At 41.4% G+C, this 20700-nt stretch overlaps 1 protein-coding gene across 1 annotated transcript; it reads left to right on the top strand.

The window, feature by feature from the left end:
* The first annotated feature begins 66 nt into the window (after positions 1-66).
* On the top strand, positions 67-18418 carry LOC134679869 (very long-chain specific acyl-CoA dehydrogenase, mitochondrial). Its single transcript, XM_063538781.1, has 12 exons — positions 67-410; positions 1664-1868; positions 2816-2965; positions 3277-3464; positions 3850-3988; positions 6538-6696; positions 11223-11369; positions 12579-12695; positions 13253-13421; positions 15100-15359; positions 16139-16286; positions 17066-18418. Exons 1-12 carry the CDS (start codon positions 328-330, stop codon positions 17194-17196), a joined length of 1896 nt encoding a protein of 631 aa, XP_063394851.1. The 5' UTR covers positions 67-327; the 3' UTR covers positions 17197-18418.
* Positions 18419-20700: the final 2282 nt, after the last annotated feature.

Raw genomic sequence — 20700 nt, 5'->3', positions numbered from 1 at the left:
CCACAAGTAGTGTCCGGGTACGTCACGGCACGTTTTGGTGATAAGGAGATAAATCACAGAACAAAATTCTCTACTCTACTCTAGTCTGTGCTAGTGCTTCAAGTAGAAAAGTTGTGGGTGGAGAGCAAAGTTCTTTTTAGACTTTTTATTTGTTATGATTTATCGTTTAGTTCTGTAGGTTAAAATCTCATTGTAGTCAGAATAATCAATTAATTGTAGTTAAGTGAACGATGAACATATATTTCTGAATCATCCGAATATAACTGTAAGGAGTGGTTGCAAGCAAACGTAATCTTCGATATCATTATCCGTGTTCAGTGACTGAAGATGAAGGGTGCCAAGCTGTTGAGTTCTGCTGGCCGCTGTGTGGCGGCTTCACCAGCATATGCTCGTCCTACCCCGCGTTACAAGTGAGTACCACGTCCTCGATCCCTACGGAGACCAACCTTGGACTTTGGACCTCGACCTTATTATAGGGCCATTCAATGCCATTACCACTGCTGGCATCCGTATACAGCCGCAAATAGATCCCGTAACTCTGGAATTTGTCTCGATTGCCCTTTGCAATTGCCAGCCAGTATGTTACGTATATTACGTACACAATTTGGTTTTATACTTTCACTTGTTTTAAAATTTTAATTGTTGGCATGCAAACATATTATTAATTAACCTCTAATTATAATTAATTCCAAGAAACGTAATAATAATGAATGCATATAGTTATTTTCAATGTTATTCTTCTATGATATTTCAAATGGAAAAATCATTCATAGGTAGTATTTTCCAAATGATTGATGCCATTGTGAATGTTTATCATTTCATTCACTACAAATGCGGTCACTTAACCTTTGAATGAATCCAACTATGTGTGTCAAAGCTTTTAATTCATATAACATTGAAAGAATACTATGCTAGTGTTTGTACCATAACTCACTCAGTAAACTGACAGTTTGTAAACCTTATTACAAAAGGCATAAGGTCCACTTATGGACAGTAAGTGTTGCTGTTTGTATTACCTGGATATTACCACAGATTAATAAATAGTTACTACTTATATTACTAAACCAAAGCAATAATTAGTTAAGTATTATTGTACCGTTTGTGCCCAAATAAACATTAAAACAATAAATTTTGAGACAATATCCTCCCTTGCAAAATAGTCCTTAATCCGTGGAGCGCCCCAGAATTACCGTAGTATGGAACTCCTATACTAGTTACCAGCACACGTGTGACAGTAGGGCGCTCCACGAGTTAAGAAAGCTTCAACTGGACACTTCTGGACAACTTAGTCTGGTTCTACAAGAACCAGACTAAGCTAACTCTGCAAGGCTTTAGCAATGACAAATTGTGGCAATGTATAAATAAATAAATATTAGGGGACATCTACAGATCAACCTAGCCCCTAACTAAGCAAAGCTTGTATGATCTACATAGAGATCTTATATACATAGAAAACACCCATGACTCAGGAACAAATATCTGTATTCATCACACAAATAAATGCCCTTACTGGGATTCAAACCCAGGACCATCTACAACCACTAACAACTCAACACAACTCAGTTGAGTCAGTGATTGTACAGCCACTCAGGTCAATGCCTTGAGCTTCTGTCCCTTGTAATAAGTTTATATCAACAAAAATTATTTGCTTTATTTGCTCTAGTAATGATGGTGGACGCCGCACAGAGGCAACAAAGGCAGCTCAGAAGGAGCGTCCCGGACCACGCTCAAGCGACTCATTCACATTGAATCTGTTCCGAGGAGCCCTAGAGACCTCCACAGTGTTCCCGTACCCTGAGCCGCTGGCTGAGGACCAGAGACAGGTGTTGGCTGAACTTGTGCCACCAGTTGAGAAGTTCTTCCAAGAGGTAAGTTTGTGAACTTTTTTTTCGGTGTATGATTCAATTTAATTTTTTGCAAAAAAAATGTGCTTACAGGTTACAAGCGTTTTTTTACACGATTTCATATTCTATGTTAACTACATTTCGTTGGACCCTATGATTATTTGCCACGTTATAGTACTTATAAAGAATAATTTAAGAGTTTTTCTATATAAAAAAACCGGGCAAGTGCCCCACTTAAATCTTTATTTTATTCTGTTTTTAGTATTTGTTGTTATAGCAGCAACAGAAATATAAATATCATCTGTGAAAATTTCAACTGTTTAGCTATCACGGTTCGTGTGATACAGCCTGGTGACAGACGGACGGACGGACAGCAGAGTCTTAGTAATAGGGTCCCGTTTTACCCTTTGGGTACGGAACCCTAATATAGTAAGATTGCGTGGGACATGCTCTAATAATTTTTCCTAAAGAATCCTTTAATGTCTATCTTTTTAAAATAAACTTTGCTTAACCCTTTTCCTGACAAATCCAAAAAGCTTGAGTTCAACTCTCTCTTGAGTTCTCACTTGCTGATAGAGCAAAAAAGTGCTACACGAAAAAAAATACAAAAAGATGGTGTGAAATTATGTATCTTGTAACATATGTTGCTAAGAAAAGGATCAACCTGTTCTGATTATTTATTTTATTTATGAAACTTAAAAAAGTAATAGTTAAAAGTGGCACTGAAACTTACAATATTTATTATGAGAACTTACTGTGAGAAGTGAATGCCTGAGATTTTGTGGGATGATGGCTGCTAGGCCGTCAACTGTTATTATTGTGTTGTGTAGTTTTAAGCTGTTAATTTATATTTTATGACGCATTAGCTACGACTGTAATGTTATGTAAATATGTTTCAAATAAAATGAAATGAAATTATCATACGACATTAAAATATATCTGATAATGGCATGAACTTTATCGGTGCACAGGTCAACGACCCCGCGAAGAACGACAATGACGCGAAGATCGAGCCAAACACGCTTGCCGGTCTTTGGGACCTCGGTGCCTTCGGTCTGCAGGTGCCTTGTGAGCTTGGCGGTCTCGGTCTTAGCAATACACAGTACGCGCGTCTTGTTGAGGTAAGTGTCTACGGGTATATTAAACTAACCATAACATTAAAGTACTCAAAGTTTTGTTGGAAAGTTTTCGCCGTTTATTTGTTGTATCAACTGACGCCACACCTTACATGGCGACCCTGTCAGTGCGGGTTCGTGCTGCACACGCACACACACACATATAGACACTTTTACGCCCACTGTGAATTTTATTCAGCATATAGGCCCACGCATTTACACATCAACCTAGGTTTAGAATAATATCTAGGTGGATGTAGATGATAACGACCATAATATCTAGGTAGATGATAATGGCCGTCGTCTATTTTACCTAGATCGTCGGCGCTCACGACTTGGGTGTTGGCATCACCCTCGGAGCTCACCAGTCCATCGGCTTCAAGGGTATTCTGTTGTTCGGTACTCCAGAACAGAAGCAGAAGTACCTCCCCAGGGTAACTGGTGGGGAGTATGCTGCGTTCTGCCTCACTGAGCCGTCTTCAGGGTCTGATGCTGGTTCCATCAAGTAAGTTAGCAATCTGCTGTTTCTAAAATAATCTGATATTGGGGTGGGATTAAAAAAGTTAAGGTTTAATATAGTAAAAAACCATTTAATGATCCAATCTCGCTTGTGGTCTATTCATAATACTCTCTCTGCATAGTCAGCCAAGAAAGTGGTCTACCACTTTCGACTCTATCATCTGATTGACCGTACCACGCGCCCATAGTTCCTATATATAAATCCTATGATTCCCCTGCTCTTGAACTTGGTATACTAGGAATTCTTCTGCATATTATGAATTGGGTTGTTGGTATGTTCGCGAGTCGTTCTTACCCAAAAAGAAGACGAGATTTATCCTAAAATATGTCTCTGCTAAATCACATTAGTATAAATTGTAATATGTAAACAGGACGCGTGCAGTCCAGCAACCCGACGGCTCATGGAAGCTGAATGGCTCAAAGATCTGGATCAGCAATGGTGGGGTTGCCGAGGTCATGACCGTGTTCGCGCAGACACCTGTTCAGAAGGACGGGAAGACCGTCGACAAGGTAAGCACTAGTGTGAGCTGTAACGTGACGTGTAAACAGGACGCGAGCAGCCCATTGGCTGGAAGTTGCACGGCTCCAAGATCTGGATCAGCAACGGTGTAGTCGCCGAGGTCATGACCGTGTTCGCGCAGACACCTGTCCAGAAAGACGGGAAGACCGTCGACAAGGTAAGCACTAGTGTGAGCTGTAACATGACATGTAAACAGGACGCGAGCAGCCCGATGGTTGGATGCTGAATGGCTCAAAGATCTGGATCAGCAATGGTGGAGTCGCCGAGGTCATGACCGTGTTCGCGCAGACACCTGTTCAGAAGGACGGGAAGACCGTCGACAAGGTAAGCACTAGTGTGAGCTGTAACGTGACGTGTAAACAGGACGCGAGCAGCCCATTGGCTGGAAGTTGCACGGCTCCAAGATCTGGATCAGCAACGGTGTAGTCGCCGAGGTCATGACCGTGTTCGCGCAGACACCTGTCCAGAAAGACGGGAAGACCGTCGACAAGGTAAGGACTAGTGTGAGCAGTAACATGACATGTAAACAGGACGCGAGCAGCCCGATGGTTGGATGCTGAACGGCTCCAAGATCTGGATCAGCAAAGGTGGGGTTGCGGAGGTCATGACCGTGTTCGCGCAGACACCGGTTCAGAAAGATGGACCGTCGACAAGGTAAGGACTGGTGTGAGCTGTAACATGACATGTAAACAGGACGCGAGCAGCCCGATGGTTGGAAGCTGAATGGTTCCAAGATCTGGATCAGCAACGGTGGAGTCGCCGAGGTCATGACCGTGTTCGCGCAGACACCTGTCCAGAAGGACGGGAAGACCGTCGACAAGGTAAGGACTAGTGTGAGCTGTAACATGACATGTATACAGGACGCGAGCAGCCCATTGGCTGGAAGCTGAATGGCTCCAAGATCTGGATCAGCAACGGTGGAGTCGCCGAGGTCATGACCGTGTTCGCGCAGACACCTGTCCAGAAGGACGGGAAGACCGTCGACAAGGCAACTATTATCCTCGTATGACCCACCATATGAAGTGTCGAATTTTTTATTTGAACCTTATTCAATAAGTAAATTAGAACGAATTTTGTTTGTGTTAAAAAGCAATGAAACAAAAGAAATGCTACTTTATTTGGTTCATGAAAGGTTCATACTATTAGATTGCACGAATGAACATGATGATATTGTATTGTACATTTATAATAGTCTCAGGAGGTTAAATGCAGCTTACAAATCCTAAAATTTTCATTTGAAATACCCTCTACTAAATCATAACAGTGAAAAAGTTCAAACCATTCTACAGTTAGCAGCAGAAGTTGCTCAAGTTGCGAGGTGTTCAAAATTGCCTGGTCGCGCTCTTATACTCTTAACAATAAAGTCGCGTCAAAGTCATTTTGAATCGCCCGCTTAGTTTCTGCTGCTGACTATACTTAGTAGTGTCACAAATCCTTTACCGAAAAAATAATGGTACCCTTACGAGTATCATTGGTAGAAATCAAAGCAAGTAAAATAAAAGAATATTTCCAGATATAGAAGTCTCACAAACTATACTTTTTTTTAACAAAAAAACGATCGATATGTTATCTTATTTTAAAACTACTGTTCAAATACAAACACAGCGAAACTGACGTAGATACAATAATAATTTTATCTATTATGTCCGGATCGAGAATTGGCACCGACTCCGAAGTCCATAGTACAAATACGTGTTTTTTGAATTCGATATATGAATTGTTCAATGTCAACGTCTATTATTAGTTAAAAGCGTTTCTTTCTAGGTCAGATATTTTTATATATTTCTATTTACCACGCAAAGTGTTCCGAAATGATTATTTATTTATCGTATGGCATTATACACTGTGTTTTTAAATATTAACATGCATATCATAGCTTAAATTTAGTATTCCGTAAGTAGTCGATAGCGTCGCTCGTGAGGTCTTTAATGATAATGATAAAGATTAATGGGGGAAAATTAATGGGGTATCGGGTGGGCATCGGATTAATAAATCAAATGAATTACTTTTTTGGTTTGGCTCCTAATAGCTATCTCTTATTATAGCGTTGAAGTTCAAGTTTTTAATCTTACCGTGATAACTGATAAGTGATAAGCAAAGCTGATAAGGGACCACTCGATAAAATTGATTTTTTGCAAGTAATCACAAACTTTTTCGAAGCTCATGTATGAATAAAGTCGGCAAAGGGATTTACCTACTGTATTTAAATTCGAGGGAATTCACTTTAGGGAGCAGATCAAATTATTTAATTTTTTTTTTGTGTTTTAATTAGATATTGGACTGCATTTATGTCTTTTATTTCTTTCAGTTTATATTCTTCCGCTCACACGTCAAAACTTGCCGAGACAAATGTAATTTTGATTTGTCAAAATAAATATTGAAAAACTGTGGACCCTTTTCTAATTGTATTAATTAAAAAGGGACGGGGTAGTCTCTCTCGCTGGCGAGATACTGTCGCGCTAATCATGTGCTAGCCCGGCTGGGTGGCTAGGGGATATCTCAATGTATAAATCCTAATATCTACATTTGACTATGGCAGGTGACAGCGTTCATCGTGGAGCGCTCCTTCGGCGGCGTGTCATCCGGCCCTCCGGAAAACAAGATGGGCATCAAGTGCTCCAACACCACTGAGGTGTACTACGAGGACGTTCCCATTTCCAATGAAAACGTGTTGGGAGGCGTCGGCAACGGATTCAAGGTCAGTTTACATTCTATTGACATGTCACCATACAGCTACTTGAAGCGTCTTGGGTAGGAAAACAAGATGGGCATCAAGTGCTCCAACACCACTGAGGTGTACTACGAGGACGTTCCCATTCCCAATGAAAACGTGTTGGGAGGCGTCGGCAACGGATTCAAGGTCAGTTTACATTCTATTGACATGTCACCATACAGCTACTTGAAGCGTCTTGGGTAGGAAAACAAGATGGGCATCAAGTGCTCCAACACCACGGAGGTGTACTACGAAGACGTTCCCATTCCCAATGAAAATGTGTTGGGAGGCGTCGGCAACGGGTTCAAGGTTAGTTTACATTCTATTGACATGTCACCATACAGCTACTTGAAGCGTCTTGGGTAGGAAAACTCAACTCAACTGGGCATCTTATTTTAGAAGTTACTGGGGGGGGGGACACACATTTTACTACTTTGGAAGTGTCTCTCGCGCAAACTATTCAGTTTAGAAAATAATGATATTAGAAACCTCAATATCATTTTTGAAGACCTTTTTATCCGTAGATAACCCACACGTATGGGTTTGATGAAAAAAAAAATTTCGAGTTTCAGTTCTAAGTATGGGGGACCCCCAAAATTTATCGTTTTTTTTCTATTTTTGTGTAAAAATCTTAATGCGGTTCACAGAATACATCTACTTACCAAGTTTCAACAGTATAGGTCTTATAGTTTCGGAAAAAAGTGGCTGTGACATACACGGACAGACAGACAGACGGACAGACATGACGAATCCATAAGGGTTCCGTTTTTTGCCATTTGGCTACGGAACCCTAAAAAGCTTCAGGCTAAATGTTTATTTGACAATAGTTTGTGAAATATTTACTTACATACCAATCGAATGAATAAGCTTAAAATTCCCGAAATTTCTAGATTACAACAGCCGCAGCACTTATTAACTAATAAAAAGTCGTTAGATAATTAATTGCCCTAATTATATTAGTCATAATTGCCGTACTTGTCGTAGCATAAACATAGAGAAGCATTTTTGCGAAGAATTTGTACTACCATAATAATTTCCACTGTCTTTAAGGGACGATTTCTATTATGTGAACTCAATCGAAATCGTTTCAGCGATTTAAGTTTGAAAAGGTAACAGACGGGTACAGCCTGGCAAAAAAGAGTAGAAATTAAAAAGTGGCAACGCTGTAGTGTCGTCCCATTCTCTTATATATATTTATTTAAAAGGGACGACACTACAGTGTTGCCACTTTTTAATTTCTACTCTTTTTTTCCAGGCTGTGGAGTTACTTTGACATTTTTAATATAAATAGAGATTTACGTACGAAGATTAGATTATGCTGATCCTGCTACGTCCTACATGATGATAATTATAAGATACTAGATAAGATAAGATTTATTTATTGTCAAAGCTGTGTTGATACATAGTTCTTATTAATCTTAAAAAAAAACTATATTTTTTTTACGTAAAATTCAAGCTGCCATAAATTTATCAAGATTTGTTTTATTTGATTGGCTAAGTTTATAGTAATTTAGATTACACAACAGTAGGTATGATTGTGTAATCGCAGTTGTTGACTTATTGGTACGTTGTATCATACAGCGATAATACATTCATTACCGCATTGTAGACATACTTCCGGATACGAAGATGATAAGGGTGTCTGAAGATTAAATTTAGATAATATACGTAGTTCTAACTACGTATATACATACATTCGTATCGTATCGTATTCGTAGTCGTATTACGTGTATACGTATATACGACTCTTCTTTTTAGAAGAGTCGTAGAATGTATTGGATCCCATAGATTTCACGACTCTTCTCTTTCCGCACAGACTCTATATTATTTATTATATTACATTTGCCTTAACGGATGCTTTACCAAGCCCCTAAGAGTTAGACCGAGGTTAGTCTGCAACGATTTTGATAGCACATACAGTGCAAGTGTTAGAGTTTTTTGAAGTGAAAACTTCTTTAGCGGCGCGGCGCTGAGCACTTTTTGAGGTGGGAAAAAAATTATAAACTCGAGACAGCGTAACGCGCTGACGTCATGTGTGACGGACAGTGTTATTCACCTAAGAACTTTAGTCATAACGTATCATAATCAGGTCAATTATTTAAAACTGGACTTTATATTAAGCAATAAAACTCATGTTCTAATCTTGTACGGGCTGAAATACGAGGATCTCACAGTTACATTCTAACTTTATATCACTCGAATATAATTCAATAAAGCTAGATCTTGATAAAATCTATATATATAAATGCAAGTGTCCTGACTGACTGATTCATCAACGCAGAGCCGAAACTACAAAAGATAGAAAGTTGAAATTTTCACACCAGATTACATTTATAAAGTGTTCGAGAGAGAAGCGATTTTGAGAAATTCAACCCCTAAGGGGGTTAAAAAGGGGATGAAAGTTTGTATGGGGCTCAAGTTTTATTTTAAGCTAGGAATTTGAAACTTCGTAAAAAGATATATTATTAAAATACAAGAAAACTAATTTCAGCGTTTTTTAAATTTCATCCCCTAAGGTGGTGAAAAGGGGGTTGAAAGTTTGTATGGATATCAAATATTTTTTCGAACGCGGGACTTGAATCTTTGTATTTGGGGATATTATTAGAAGACAGGAAAAGTAATTTCAGCGATTTGTAAAATTCATCCCCGAACAGGGTTAAAAGGGGTTGAAATTTTGAATCCATTACAAATGCTTTGAAACTTCTTAGAAAGGGATAATAGCCGATTACAAAAAAAGTAACTGTAACATTTTTGGAAATTCTACCCCTAAGGGGGTTAAAAAGGGGATGAAAGTTCGTCTTCGGGTGCAAATTTTATTTTAAGCAATAAAAGTAATTTCAGCGTTTTGAAAAATTCATCCCCTAACAGGGTTAAAAAGGGGATGAAAGTTTGTATGGGGTTAAAGTTTTCTTATAATCTAGGAATTTGAAACTTCGTAAAAAGACATTTTATTAAAATACAAGAAAACTAATTTCAGCGTTTTTGAAAATTCATCCCGTAAGGTGGTGAAAAAGGGGTTGAAAGTTTGTATGGATATCAAACATTTTTTCGAGCCCGGGTCTTGAATCTTTGTATTTGGGGATATTATTAGAAGACAATAAAAGTAATTTCAGCGTGTTGTAAAATTCATCCCCTAATAGGGTTAAAATGGGGTTCAAAGTTTGATTCCATTACACATGCTTTGAAACTTCTTAGAAAGGCATAGTAGCCGACTAGCCGATCACTAAAAAAAATTGCAACGTTTTTGGAAATACAAGCCCAAAGGGTGTTAAAAAGGGGATGAATATTCGTCTTGGAGTGTAAACTTAATTATAAGCTAAGAACTTGAACTTTTTGCAAAAAAAAGGTATTAAATTAAAAACATGAAAACGAATTTAAGCATTTTTCAAAATTCATCCCCTAAGGTGGTGAGAAGAGGGTTGAAAGTTTGTATGGAGATCGGTTTTTTTGAGAGTGCAGAACTTGAATCTTTGTATAAGGGCATATGTACCTATTATTAGAATACAAGAAAAGTAATTTCAGCAACCAACATCAAAATCCACTTGACTTAAAACTTGCTAAAAAAGGAAAGTAATTTCAACATTGCTTGGATATGAGAATTATAGGTACTGAAGATGTAAAATGTTGAAGATAAGATTCCACGCGGACGAAGTCGCGGGCAACAGCTAGTTGGTAATAAAAGTGAACTCTAGTACTGGTGAATAAAACTCAAAATATCTTGATCAAATATATTTAGATCCGAGGTCTGCAAGGTAACTTTACAATTTCTATTCGAATTTTAAACAATTAAGGTTACAAATTTAAGCTGCGGAACTAAAGTTTTTCAATAGAAAGGAGGATGGGTCAATTATACATAGTGCTGCAGACATTTTGGACTAGTCATTGAGTTTTCACTTCTGTCGGCACTCCCGGAGTGCGACCCGTTGTTTTTTTTCTTAGCCTATTTGAGTGTCCCACTGCTTGCTGGGCCCAGGCCAAAGGCAAAAATGTTAGAGTTAAAAAGCCTGCAGCGATTTTGATAGCACACGCAGTGCAAGTGTTATTTATACGTCATAATTTCATAGAAGTTTGACGTTTAAAATAACACTTGCACTGCGTGTGCTATCAGAACGTTACAGACTTATCTCGGTCTGACTTTAATAGAATTGATTTCGAACCGGATTTAGAAAACAAACCTATATCTATATCCACATACAAAATCTATGCTATAGGTACCAAATATTATATTTGTATTTACAGTTAAGACTTACGTTTAAGCGGATTTGAGCGCAAACAGCTCTATCGCTGCATGCATATGCTGCTGATAGCATCATCTATATGCTGCCTTAAGCATTGCACAGCATATAGATGATGATGATATCATCATGCTAAGCTTAATATAATTACCACAAAAAGGCTTGAAAATGTTGACCTTACATTACATTAATGGGTTAATGACTCCACGAAAAAAATACTAGAATCTGGTTCGTTTTATATAAAATGATTAAATCCCACGTGTATTGTATTATCAGGTTGCGATGAATATCCTGAACAACGGCCGCTTCGGTATGGGCGCCGCTTTAGCCGGCACGCAGCGCGCGGCCATCAAGCAGGCTGCTGAACACGCCGCCACGCGCGTGCAGTTCGGCAAGAAGCTTATCGAGTTCGGTACCATCCAGGTATGTAGCTTATACAACGGTGTAACCGCTCTATTAGTACATTATTGTCGAGGCTCGGAAGTAGCTACTTGCAGGCTGAGGATTCGTTTTAAACGGACGACCTTGGGAGTCCGTTTAATTGAATCCGAAGCCAGCAAGTAGCCTTCCAGCCGAGTCATATATAGTGCTTTTCTCAAAAATGGTGCATGAAATATAAATATCATAGAAATATTTTACAAAAGCAACGTTGTTACGTATATATTTTCACAGAAAAAAGCTCTTCCCGCCTTTTTTTTTTATAAAAAAAAATAGAAGTGTATTTTTCTGCCGAAAATATGCCAACCTATTTGAGACAAGTAAATAGTCGCAGTACTAATCTGTTTGGCTGTTTAATGGGCCTGTGCCTTCAATTGATATGGCCATTTCAACTTTTAAAAAGTTTGGAACTCAACAAATAATGGAATTTGTATGCAACATTGCAGTCCCAAAATCGAACCTGCAATGTTTTTAACTTTTTAATTTTTGACTGACCATAAACCACGCGCTTCGCGACTTATTTTTTAGACGGCAAAGTCGACTTTGCCGTCCATTTTTGAGAAAAACACCATTATGTTACGGTCGCTTCGGTATGGGCGCCGCTTTAGCCGGCACACAGCGCGCCGCCATTAAGCAGGCTGCTGAACACGCCGCCACGCGCGTGCAGTTCGGCAAGAAGCTTATCGAGTTCGGTACCATCCAGGTATGTCACATACAACGGTGTAACCGCTCTATAACACCATTATGTTATGGTCGCTTCGGTATGGGCGCCGCTGTAGCCGGCACGCAGCGCGCGGTCATCAAGAAGGCTGCTGAACACGCCGCCACGCGCGTGCAGTTCGGCAAGAAGCTTATCGAGTTCGGTACCATCCAGGTATGTCACTTACAACACCGTACTTGTTGGTATGGGAGCAGCTTTAACTGACACAAAGTTTACCGTCGCAAAAAAAAACTCATGGAGTTTAGTGCTATTCAGGTATGTTTTGTCAGTTTATCAGCGTACAGTCACCTGCAATAATATGTTACTCTTCGATGGCCGCAATAATATGTGACTTCTTGTGGCTTATGGCTCTACAAATAAGATCGTGCCAGATATTTTTCTCAGAGTCTTAGAGTATATGTTCAACCCTCAAGGTCATTTATCCCTTCATGATTTCAAAGTGGCATGTTGTGACCATGAATGTTTAATTGCAGGAAAAGCTGGCTCGTATGGCGATGCTGCAATACGTGACGGAGTCGCTCGCGTACATGGTGTCCGGTAACATGGACACCGGCGCTAAGGACTACCATCTTGAGGCTGCCATCAGCAAGGTATATCCACGAAGCATTCGCCTGACACAAATACTCTGTTATGTTATTACAGCCTGGCAAGAAAGAGTAGAAATTAAAAAGTGGCAACACTGTAGTGTCGTCCCTTTCGAATCAATATATATATAAGAGGATGGGACGACACTACAGTGTTGCCACTTTTTAATTTCTACTCTTTTTTGCCAGGCTGTACGAGTACACATCATTATCGTGCTTGTAGAAAACGAAAATGATTTTTAATAATTGTTTATGTGTTTGTGTCAAATTTCTCTAACAGGTAGCCATTTCATAGTTACTTTTTATTAATAATAGCATCTATTTGACACGTCCCGCTGTCCGGAATCTAAGCTTTATAAAGGGGCCCACTGATTATCGACCACCGGACGATATTGGCATGTCAGTTAAAAGCTAAATTTGACAGCTCCGAACAACTGACAGGCTGATATCGTCCGGCGAACTGGTAATCTGTGGGCCCCTTGCGATTTGGGCAGGGCTAGGGCAAGTTACATGGACTCGATGTATGTAATAATTTTTGTTCCAATTCCAATATCTGTCTCTAGGTGTTCGCATCAGACTCAGCGTGGACGGTGGTAGACGAAGCCATCCAAATCCTCGGCGGTATGGGCTTCATGAAGGGCACTGGGTTGGAGCGGGTGCTCCGTGACCTGAGGATCTTCCGTATCTTTGAGGGCACCAACGACATCTTGCGTCTCTTCGTGGCTTTGACAGGTATTGACTAATGATAGCCCTTATTTCCATGGTATAAGGTCTAGATAAGAACAAATCCTCGGTGTTATGGGCTTCATGAAGGGCACTGGGTTGGAGCGAGTGCTCCGTGACCTGAGGATCTTCCGTATCTTTGAAGGCACCAACGATATCTTGCGTCTCTTCGTGGCTTTGACAGGTATTGTCTAATGATAGGCCTTATCTCGTTGGTATAAGGTTTAGAACAGAACAAATCCTCGGCGTATGGGCTTCATGAAGGGCACTGGGTCGGAGCGAGTGCTCCGTGACCTGAGGATCCTCCAGTATCTTCGAGGGCACCAACGATATCTTGCGTCTCTTCTTGGCTTTGACAGGTATTGTCTAATGATAGGCCTTATATCCATGGTATAAGGTCTAGATAAGAACAAATCCTCGGCGGTATGGGCTTCATGAAGGACACTGGGTCGGAGCGAGTGCTCCGTGACCTGAGGATCCTCCAGTATCTTCGAGGGCACCAGCGATATCTTGCGTCTCTTCTAGGCTTTGACAGGTATTGTCTAATGATAGGCCTTATATCCATGGTATAAGGTCTAGATAAGAACAAATCCTCGGTGTTATGGGCTTCATGAAGGGCACTGGATTGAAGCGAATGCTCCGTGACCTGAGGATCCTCCAGTATCTTCGAGGGCACCAACGATATCTTGCGTCTCTTCTTGGCTTTGACAGGGATTGAATAATGATAGCCCTTATTTCCATGGTATAAGGTCTAGAAAAGAACAAATCCTCGGCGGTATGGGCTTCATGAAGGGCACTGGGTTGGAGCGAGTGCTCCGTGAGCTGAGGATCTTCCGTATCTTTGAGGGCACCAACGACATCTTGCGTCTCTTCGTGGCTTTGACAGGTATTGTCTAATGATAGACCTTATCTCGTTGGTATAAGGTTTAGAACAGAACAAATCCTCGGCGGTATGGGCTTCATGAAGGACACTGGGTCGGAGCGAGTGCTCCGTGACCTGAGGATCCTCCAGTATCTTCGAGGGCACCAACGACATCTTGCGTCTCTTCGTGGCTTTGACAGGTATTGACTAATGATAGCCCTTATTTCCATGGTATAAGGTCTAGAAAAGAAAAAATCCTCGGCAGTATGGGCTTCATGAAGGGCACTGGGTTGGAGCGAGTGCTCCGTGACCTGAGGATCCTCCAGTATCTTCGAGGGCACCAACGATATCTTGCGTCTCTTCTTGGCTTTGACAGGTATTGAATAATGATAGCCCTTATTTCCATGGTATAAGGTCTAGAAAAGAACATAGAGATTATTCTAACTTTAAACATATAGACAGCCGGATGAGCGAGTTTCTTTTTATCCCAGTTTATTACTTCCCATGCAAGAAAGAAGAGACATATGTGTTTGTGTGTGACATTGTGGCGCCCAGGTGAAAAAACTGATTTGGTCTTAGTCACTATTTTTAGGGTTAAAACGGGACTCTATTACTAATTACTAAGACTCCACTGTCGGTCTGTCTGTCTGTCACCAGGCTGTATCTCATGAACCGTGATAGCTAGACGGTTGAAATTTTCACAGATGCTGCTATACGAGTAACAATAAATACTAAAAAGAACGGAACCCTCGGTGGGCGAGTATCTATCTTTCCCTAAAATTGTTGTTTAATAGGTGAATTAATCCCTTGTGTTTCTGTCTGCAGGCATCCAATTCGCCGGCTCCCACCTGCAAGAGCTCCAGCGCGCCTTCAAGAACCCCACCGCGCACCTCGGCCTCATCTTCAGCGAGGCCGGCAAGCGCGCCGGCCGCGTCGTCGGCCTCACCTCCACCGCCGACATCAGCCCTCTGGTGGCGGATCAACTGCGCCCGGCTTCTAGGGAGTTGGCCAAGTGTGTGGATGCGTACGGGCAGACCATTGAGTCTACGTTGGTCAAGTACGGGAGGAAGGTTGTTGATGAACAGGTAAAAGCCGTTGATAATACTCGTCGATGCTTTTATACTAAGGGTAGGGGCTGTCCTAAAGGCCTGGCCAAACAGCCGGCGCGACGCAGCGCCGCGCCCGCGCCGCGCGACCGCGGCACATGCTAACATGCGGCCGCGCCGCGTTGGCGCGCGCGATGAGGGCGTGTTGAGAGCGTGAGGCCGGCGCGATCCGCGCGCGCCCTCTTTGAACAGGATCGCGTCGGCATCACGCGGCGCGGACGCGGCGCTGCGTCGAGCCGGCTGTTTGGCCAAGCCTTAAGACAGAACTGTCACTCCATAATGTTTAGTCTTCGGTGTACACTCATAACTGCTAACATCAGTCTTTTAGGGGCAAATTAGTTGCGTACGGCCGACTCCGACCAGTTACATGTTGTAAAATTAATTAATTATTGTTATTAGCGATTTCTTAATGTCTGTCATTGTTATTATACTTATTATATACTAAAACGGGACTTAATCGCGTAAAATTAAGCTTTAAATCCGCCGTTTAGTAAATAAAAATGAGTACAAATTGTGAAAGTTTAAATCGGTGGTCTATCATTGCTGTCAGTTCGTATAAGCTGTATTTGGATTTCTTTTCGTTTCTTTTGTAATTGATTACTATTGAGTCTTGGAAGTTAAATTCTATTGTCGGTAAATCGCAATATGCTATCACAAATTCAGTTTTACGATGAAGACATGCCAAACTCGATTTGGAATAGGACATATCTACAATTCCACCAGAAATTTTAAATATTTCCTATATTCCTTGTCCACAGTTCGTCCTCAACCGCCTAGCGTCGGCCGCGATCGACGTGTACACGACGGCCGTGGTGCTGTCCCGCGCGTCGCGCGCCGCCAAGCTCGGGCTGCCGTCCGCCGCACACGAGATCAAGCTCGCCGAGGCCTGGGCACATGACGCCTTAGGTACATACCATCTAATAATACATCTATATTCACAGACATCCTCCAGACTGAGTATAGTAGCGCAACCCCCTCTGCCACAAATATACGGTAGTTCTACTCCATTTTCGAGCCAAGTGTCTTTGTGTGCCGCCCGTGTCTTTGAACGGACCAATCACGGCACGGGACTCGCTCACCCCTCGTCCCCCGCACCCCTGTATTTTTCTCTATGCTTTTTTGCATAGAGCTCTAAGCTCCGTCTAGACTCTAGAGGATTCCTAGTCTATGTCTATATTCCTCTTCCTATAATGTTTACCTACCATCACAGACTACAAAGACACCGCATTTCGAAGCGTTTACATAGAGCACGAGGTCACCACACATATGTACAATTTTATTTGTAAAATGCTACGAATAAAGCAGCACAATAGAGTTGTATTCTACGCTATTTTATTATACTATAATAACCAAAGAATATAATACTCACTGGGAGTAATAACCCAAAAACATCCCAAAGGTTAATAATTATAAATATTTTTAAAATACTCAAGTAGTGGTCCTAATTGTGGACCAACCTCAACTACTAGCCGGCAGTTGCGCCCATCGTTTGATGCAAACTGCGGCTAGTTGAGGTTTGAGGTGATAGCACATAGGGAAAAAGATGTATGTATTGTGTGTGACTCTAGTTAATAGTAAAACATGGAAGATATTTCGATTAGTTGAAACCCGCAGTCGAAATTGTCCCCCGGCACCTTAATGTTTTTGTTTTAATAAATAACGTATTTTTTTAAAATGATTTATAGGCAGAGTGCCCGGGCTGCTGGCCGCGGCGAGGGACGCCCCGTCACTACAGCAGTACGCGAGGCTCGGCGCATTAGGACGCGCCGTCGCCGAGAACTCCGGCCAGCCCAGCATTAACCCTCTTAACTTGTAGACCTAAAAGGGACGTCCGTAGAAATCATTGGTTTGTCAGTCGAGTGTGTGAGTAATTGACTTTGGCCGCTAAAGACGTCAACGCGCGTGGCTACAACCCAATATCAACCTTCGCACCATCACGCACCGCGATTGTTGCGCCCTTTAGGGCCATTTGCACCATTCACTAACCCGGGGTTAACCGGATAAACCTGGAGTTACCTTGGTTACCAGTGAATTTGACACTGGGTCAATATTTTAACCGGTTAACTCCGGTTTAGTAGGATGGTGCAAGTGGTGCTTAGGGTCCTAGCTAAAGGAACATTCCATGTAATTGTCTACCGTTTGTCCCGTACAAAAGTGAATTTTCCGAAGATTTGCAGGTATAAGAGTTTTCTTCTCTTGTAAATAACTATTTACCAATAAATCATTATTCATTATTCATTTCTATGACAAATAGTTAATAAAACACACAGAAAAATAATCGCCTGATTTAAATGCCGAAAAAAAGTCGCAACACAGGAAATAAAATGCGTTTGTACGGGACAGCCCGTGGAATGCTCCTAAAATAGTTGTTCAATACTTACGCTATAGAATTTCCAACTTAGCAAGAACCCTAAATGGCATAACAATCCCGTGTGACCGTACATTCGGACAAGGTTACAGATGACGCGCCGCACACGATATGTGGCGTTTAAAGAGTTGACGGGACAGCCAAATAGAGAGTATTCGGGTCGGCTTATATGTCTGTGCCAAGACTGAGCCAATAACTACAATGATAGACCTTGCCAAAGAAAACTATTAAAAGACAATATGAAACAACATTGATACTCAACTTATGAAACATGCATCTCTCTTATGCATAATTATAAAATCAATACTCTTATGCACTTGACTATACAAGATTAAACTCAAATAACATTAGAGGATATTCTCTAAGCAAATAACACAAAATCAGTCTTCAGACATAATCTCCTACAGCCTTAATAAAAACTAAGAAAACAGTGTCAAGATCTTAAAAACCCCTAAGCGACCTTTGAACGTCCTATTAGTATAAGTTAGCCTAATAAAATCATGTGTTCGACTGTATTTAATCTTTTTGATTGCACAAAACATTCGGACGACCTACCCTTTTTGGGTATGGATGTTTTCAACTCTGCCGAATGACCCAATCATGTAAATGTGAATGTATATTGTATAGTATAATTTTCGACAGTTATATTTATTTTTAAGTATAATTTGTTGTTTTATTTTACACCTTTCAAAAATGTGTCTTCTTGGGTATATCGACTGTTGTTAGCTTGGCTAGGCCAGTGGGGAGACACTCCTGACCTAGGGCAAACTCGGCTCCGCTCGGCTCATCAGCATATTAGGGTTGGCACTACTTGACGTCCTTTTGCGTGCACGATCACAGATAATAATTGAGTTATTCTATGTAATCAATGTATGGGAAAATGAAACAAATTAATATAGTTTTCAAACCTGTGTGACGTGATACATCTAGGTGTACTGTTTAAAATTCACCACTCTCCCCCCCCTCCACCTGACGCTCGACCCCCCCCCCCCCCCACCTTGAAATGTGTCCCCGTTGGTAGTTTTTTGGCATTCTCACGAAAACTATAATAGATATCAAAAAAGTGTCAAGGACAGAATTAATCCTCATTAAATTTAGAACAAAAATGGTCTTATGTGTTGTATTATAAGTTGGACGGTATTCAAGCTATAAGTACTTGTATAACCTTAAAATAACAAAATAACCATACTATATGACGAAATGCAGAATATCTTCAAAACGGCTAGACCGATTTTAATAAAATATTCCTAAAAAATCACCGCAGTGAAGCCAGCTATCAAACAAAAGAAACTACATCAAAATCGGTTCATCCGTTTCGGCGTTACGAAGTCACAGGTAAACACAGAAATACAATTTTTTTTCAACTGCACCCAATAATTTTGTAAACCGATTAATTTTGATCAATTATTTTAATGGGATTATGTCCCTTGAAGTTTTAGCTTTACGAAAAGTTAAAAAACATGGAAAACGGCCCAGTATTTTTCAAATTATCGGCATTTTCCCGATTTGTGAGTGGTTTCGTGTTATCACGCGCACGAGTTGCCCTTGACCCCTATAAAACGGGGGGTAGGGGAGGGGTTGTTATCAGTCACTTATCAGAAGTTGACCGGTACACATATCCGCATATTTTCCCGTAAAGAAGACCTGTGAAAAATGGAAACCACTGAAGCTGAAGTCCGCCAAGTCGTCCAGCTCAGCTCCTGCAAGAGGGGCGTAGCCAACGTTCAGTAGCTGCCACGCTGAATTTAAGTCAATCTACAGTTTGCAGAGTTTACCAGAGGTTCCAACGGACTGGATCCTTTACTTCAAGACCAAGAAGCGGCCGCAAAAAGTGTACATCAGAGTGGGACGACCGCTTCATTGTCACAACATCTCTCCGAGATCGACACCTGACAAGCGTTGCCATCCAGCAGCGTCTGCGTGAGATACGAGGAGTGGCTGCCAGTGAGTGGACAATAAGAAGAAGACTTAAGAAAGCGAACTTGACACCCAGGAGGCCTGCAACGGGGCCCAGATTGCTGGCGCGACACCGTACAGCCCGAAGAGAGTTTGCAGAAAATCATATGGACTGGACCATTGAGCAATGGACCCCAGTTCTCTTCTCGGACGTGTGCAGAATATGCTTGAATGGATGTGACCGAAGAGGAAGAGTCTACAGAAGGCCAGAAGAACGGTTCGCCCAATGTTGCTTCTCCGAAAGGGTCGCCTATGGCGGTGGATCCGTAATGTTCTGGGACGACGTTTCCTACGACGCGCGAACAGAGCTGGTTTTCGTGCCTGGCGGGGGCCGTGGCGGTGGATTGACCGCTGCAAAATACATTACTGACATCCTGGAGGAACATGTTGTTCCTTATGCTGGCATTTTTGATGAGGGGTTCATCCTAATGCAGGATAATGTCATACCGCTAGGGCCACCACAGCCTACCTTCTCGAAGTGGGCATCGACACCATGGACTGGACAGTGATGAGCCCGGACCTTAACCCCATTGAAAACGTGTGGGACTACCTGAAAAGGAGGATTCGGAAGCGGAATCCTGCCCCGGCCAATGTTGAGGAGCTGAAGGGAGCCTTGCTGGAGGAGTGGGACGCTATTCCTCAAGATTTCATTAGAAAATTATTTAGGTCTATGAAACGTCTTCAGCTTCAGTGGTTTCCATTTTTCACAGGTCTTCTTTACGGGAAAATATGCGGATATGTGTACCGGTCAACTTCTGATAAGTGACTGATAACAACCCCTCCCCTACCCCCCGTTTTATAGGGGTCAAGGGCAACTCGTGCGCGTGATAACACGAAACCACTCACAAATCGGGAAAATGCCGATAATTTGAAAAATACTGGGCCGTTTTCCATGTTTTTTAACTTTTCGTAAAGGTAAAACTTCAAGGGACATGATCCCATTAAAATAATTGATCAAAATTAATCGGTTTACAAAATTATTGGGTGCAGTTGAAA

Source organism: Cydia fagiglandana, chromosome 3, assembly GCF_963556715.1.
Source record: "Cydia fagiglandana chromosome 3, ilCydFagi1.1, whole genome shotgun sequence".
NCBI classification, from domain to species: Eukaryota; Metazoa; Arthropoda; class Insecta; order Lepidoptera; family Tortricidae; genus Cydia; species Cydia fagiglandana.
This window is presented reverse-complemented; position numbering and strand designations above follow the sequence as displayed.

What these genes read in the sequence shown, in the direction of transcription:
- LOC134679869 (XM_063538781.1), top strand. Translation starts at nt 328, where the DNA reads ATGAAGGGTGCCAAGCTGTTGAGTTCTGCTGGCCGCTGTGTGGCGGCT. An exon ending in TCTGATGCTGGTTCCATCAA is followed by an intron (nt 3,465 to 3,849) that starts GTAAGTTAGCAA and finishes ATATGTAAACAG; the next exon opens with GACGCGTGCAGTCCAGCAAC. An exon ending in TTGAGGCTGCCATCAGCAAG is followed by an intron (nt 12,696 to 13,252) that starts GTATATCCACGA and finishes ATCTGTCTCTAG; the next exon opens with GTGTTCGCATCAGACTCAGC.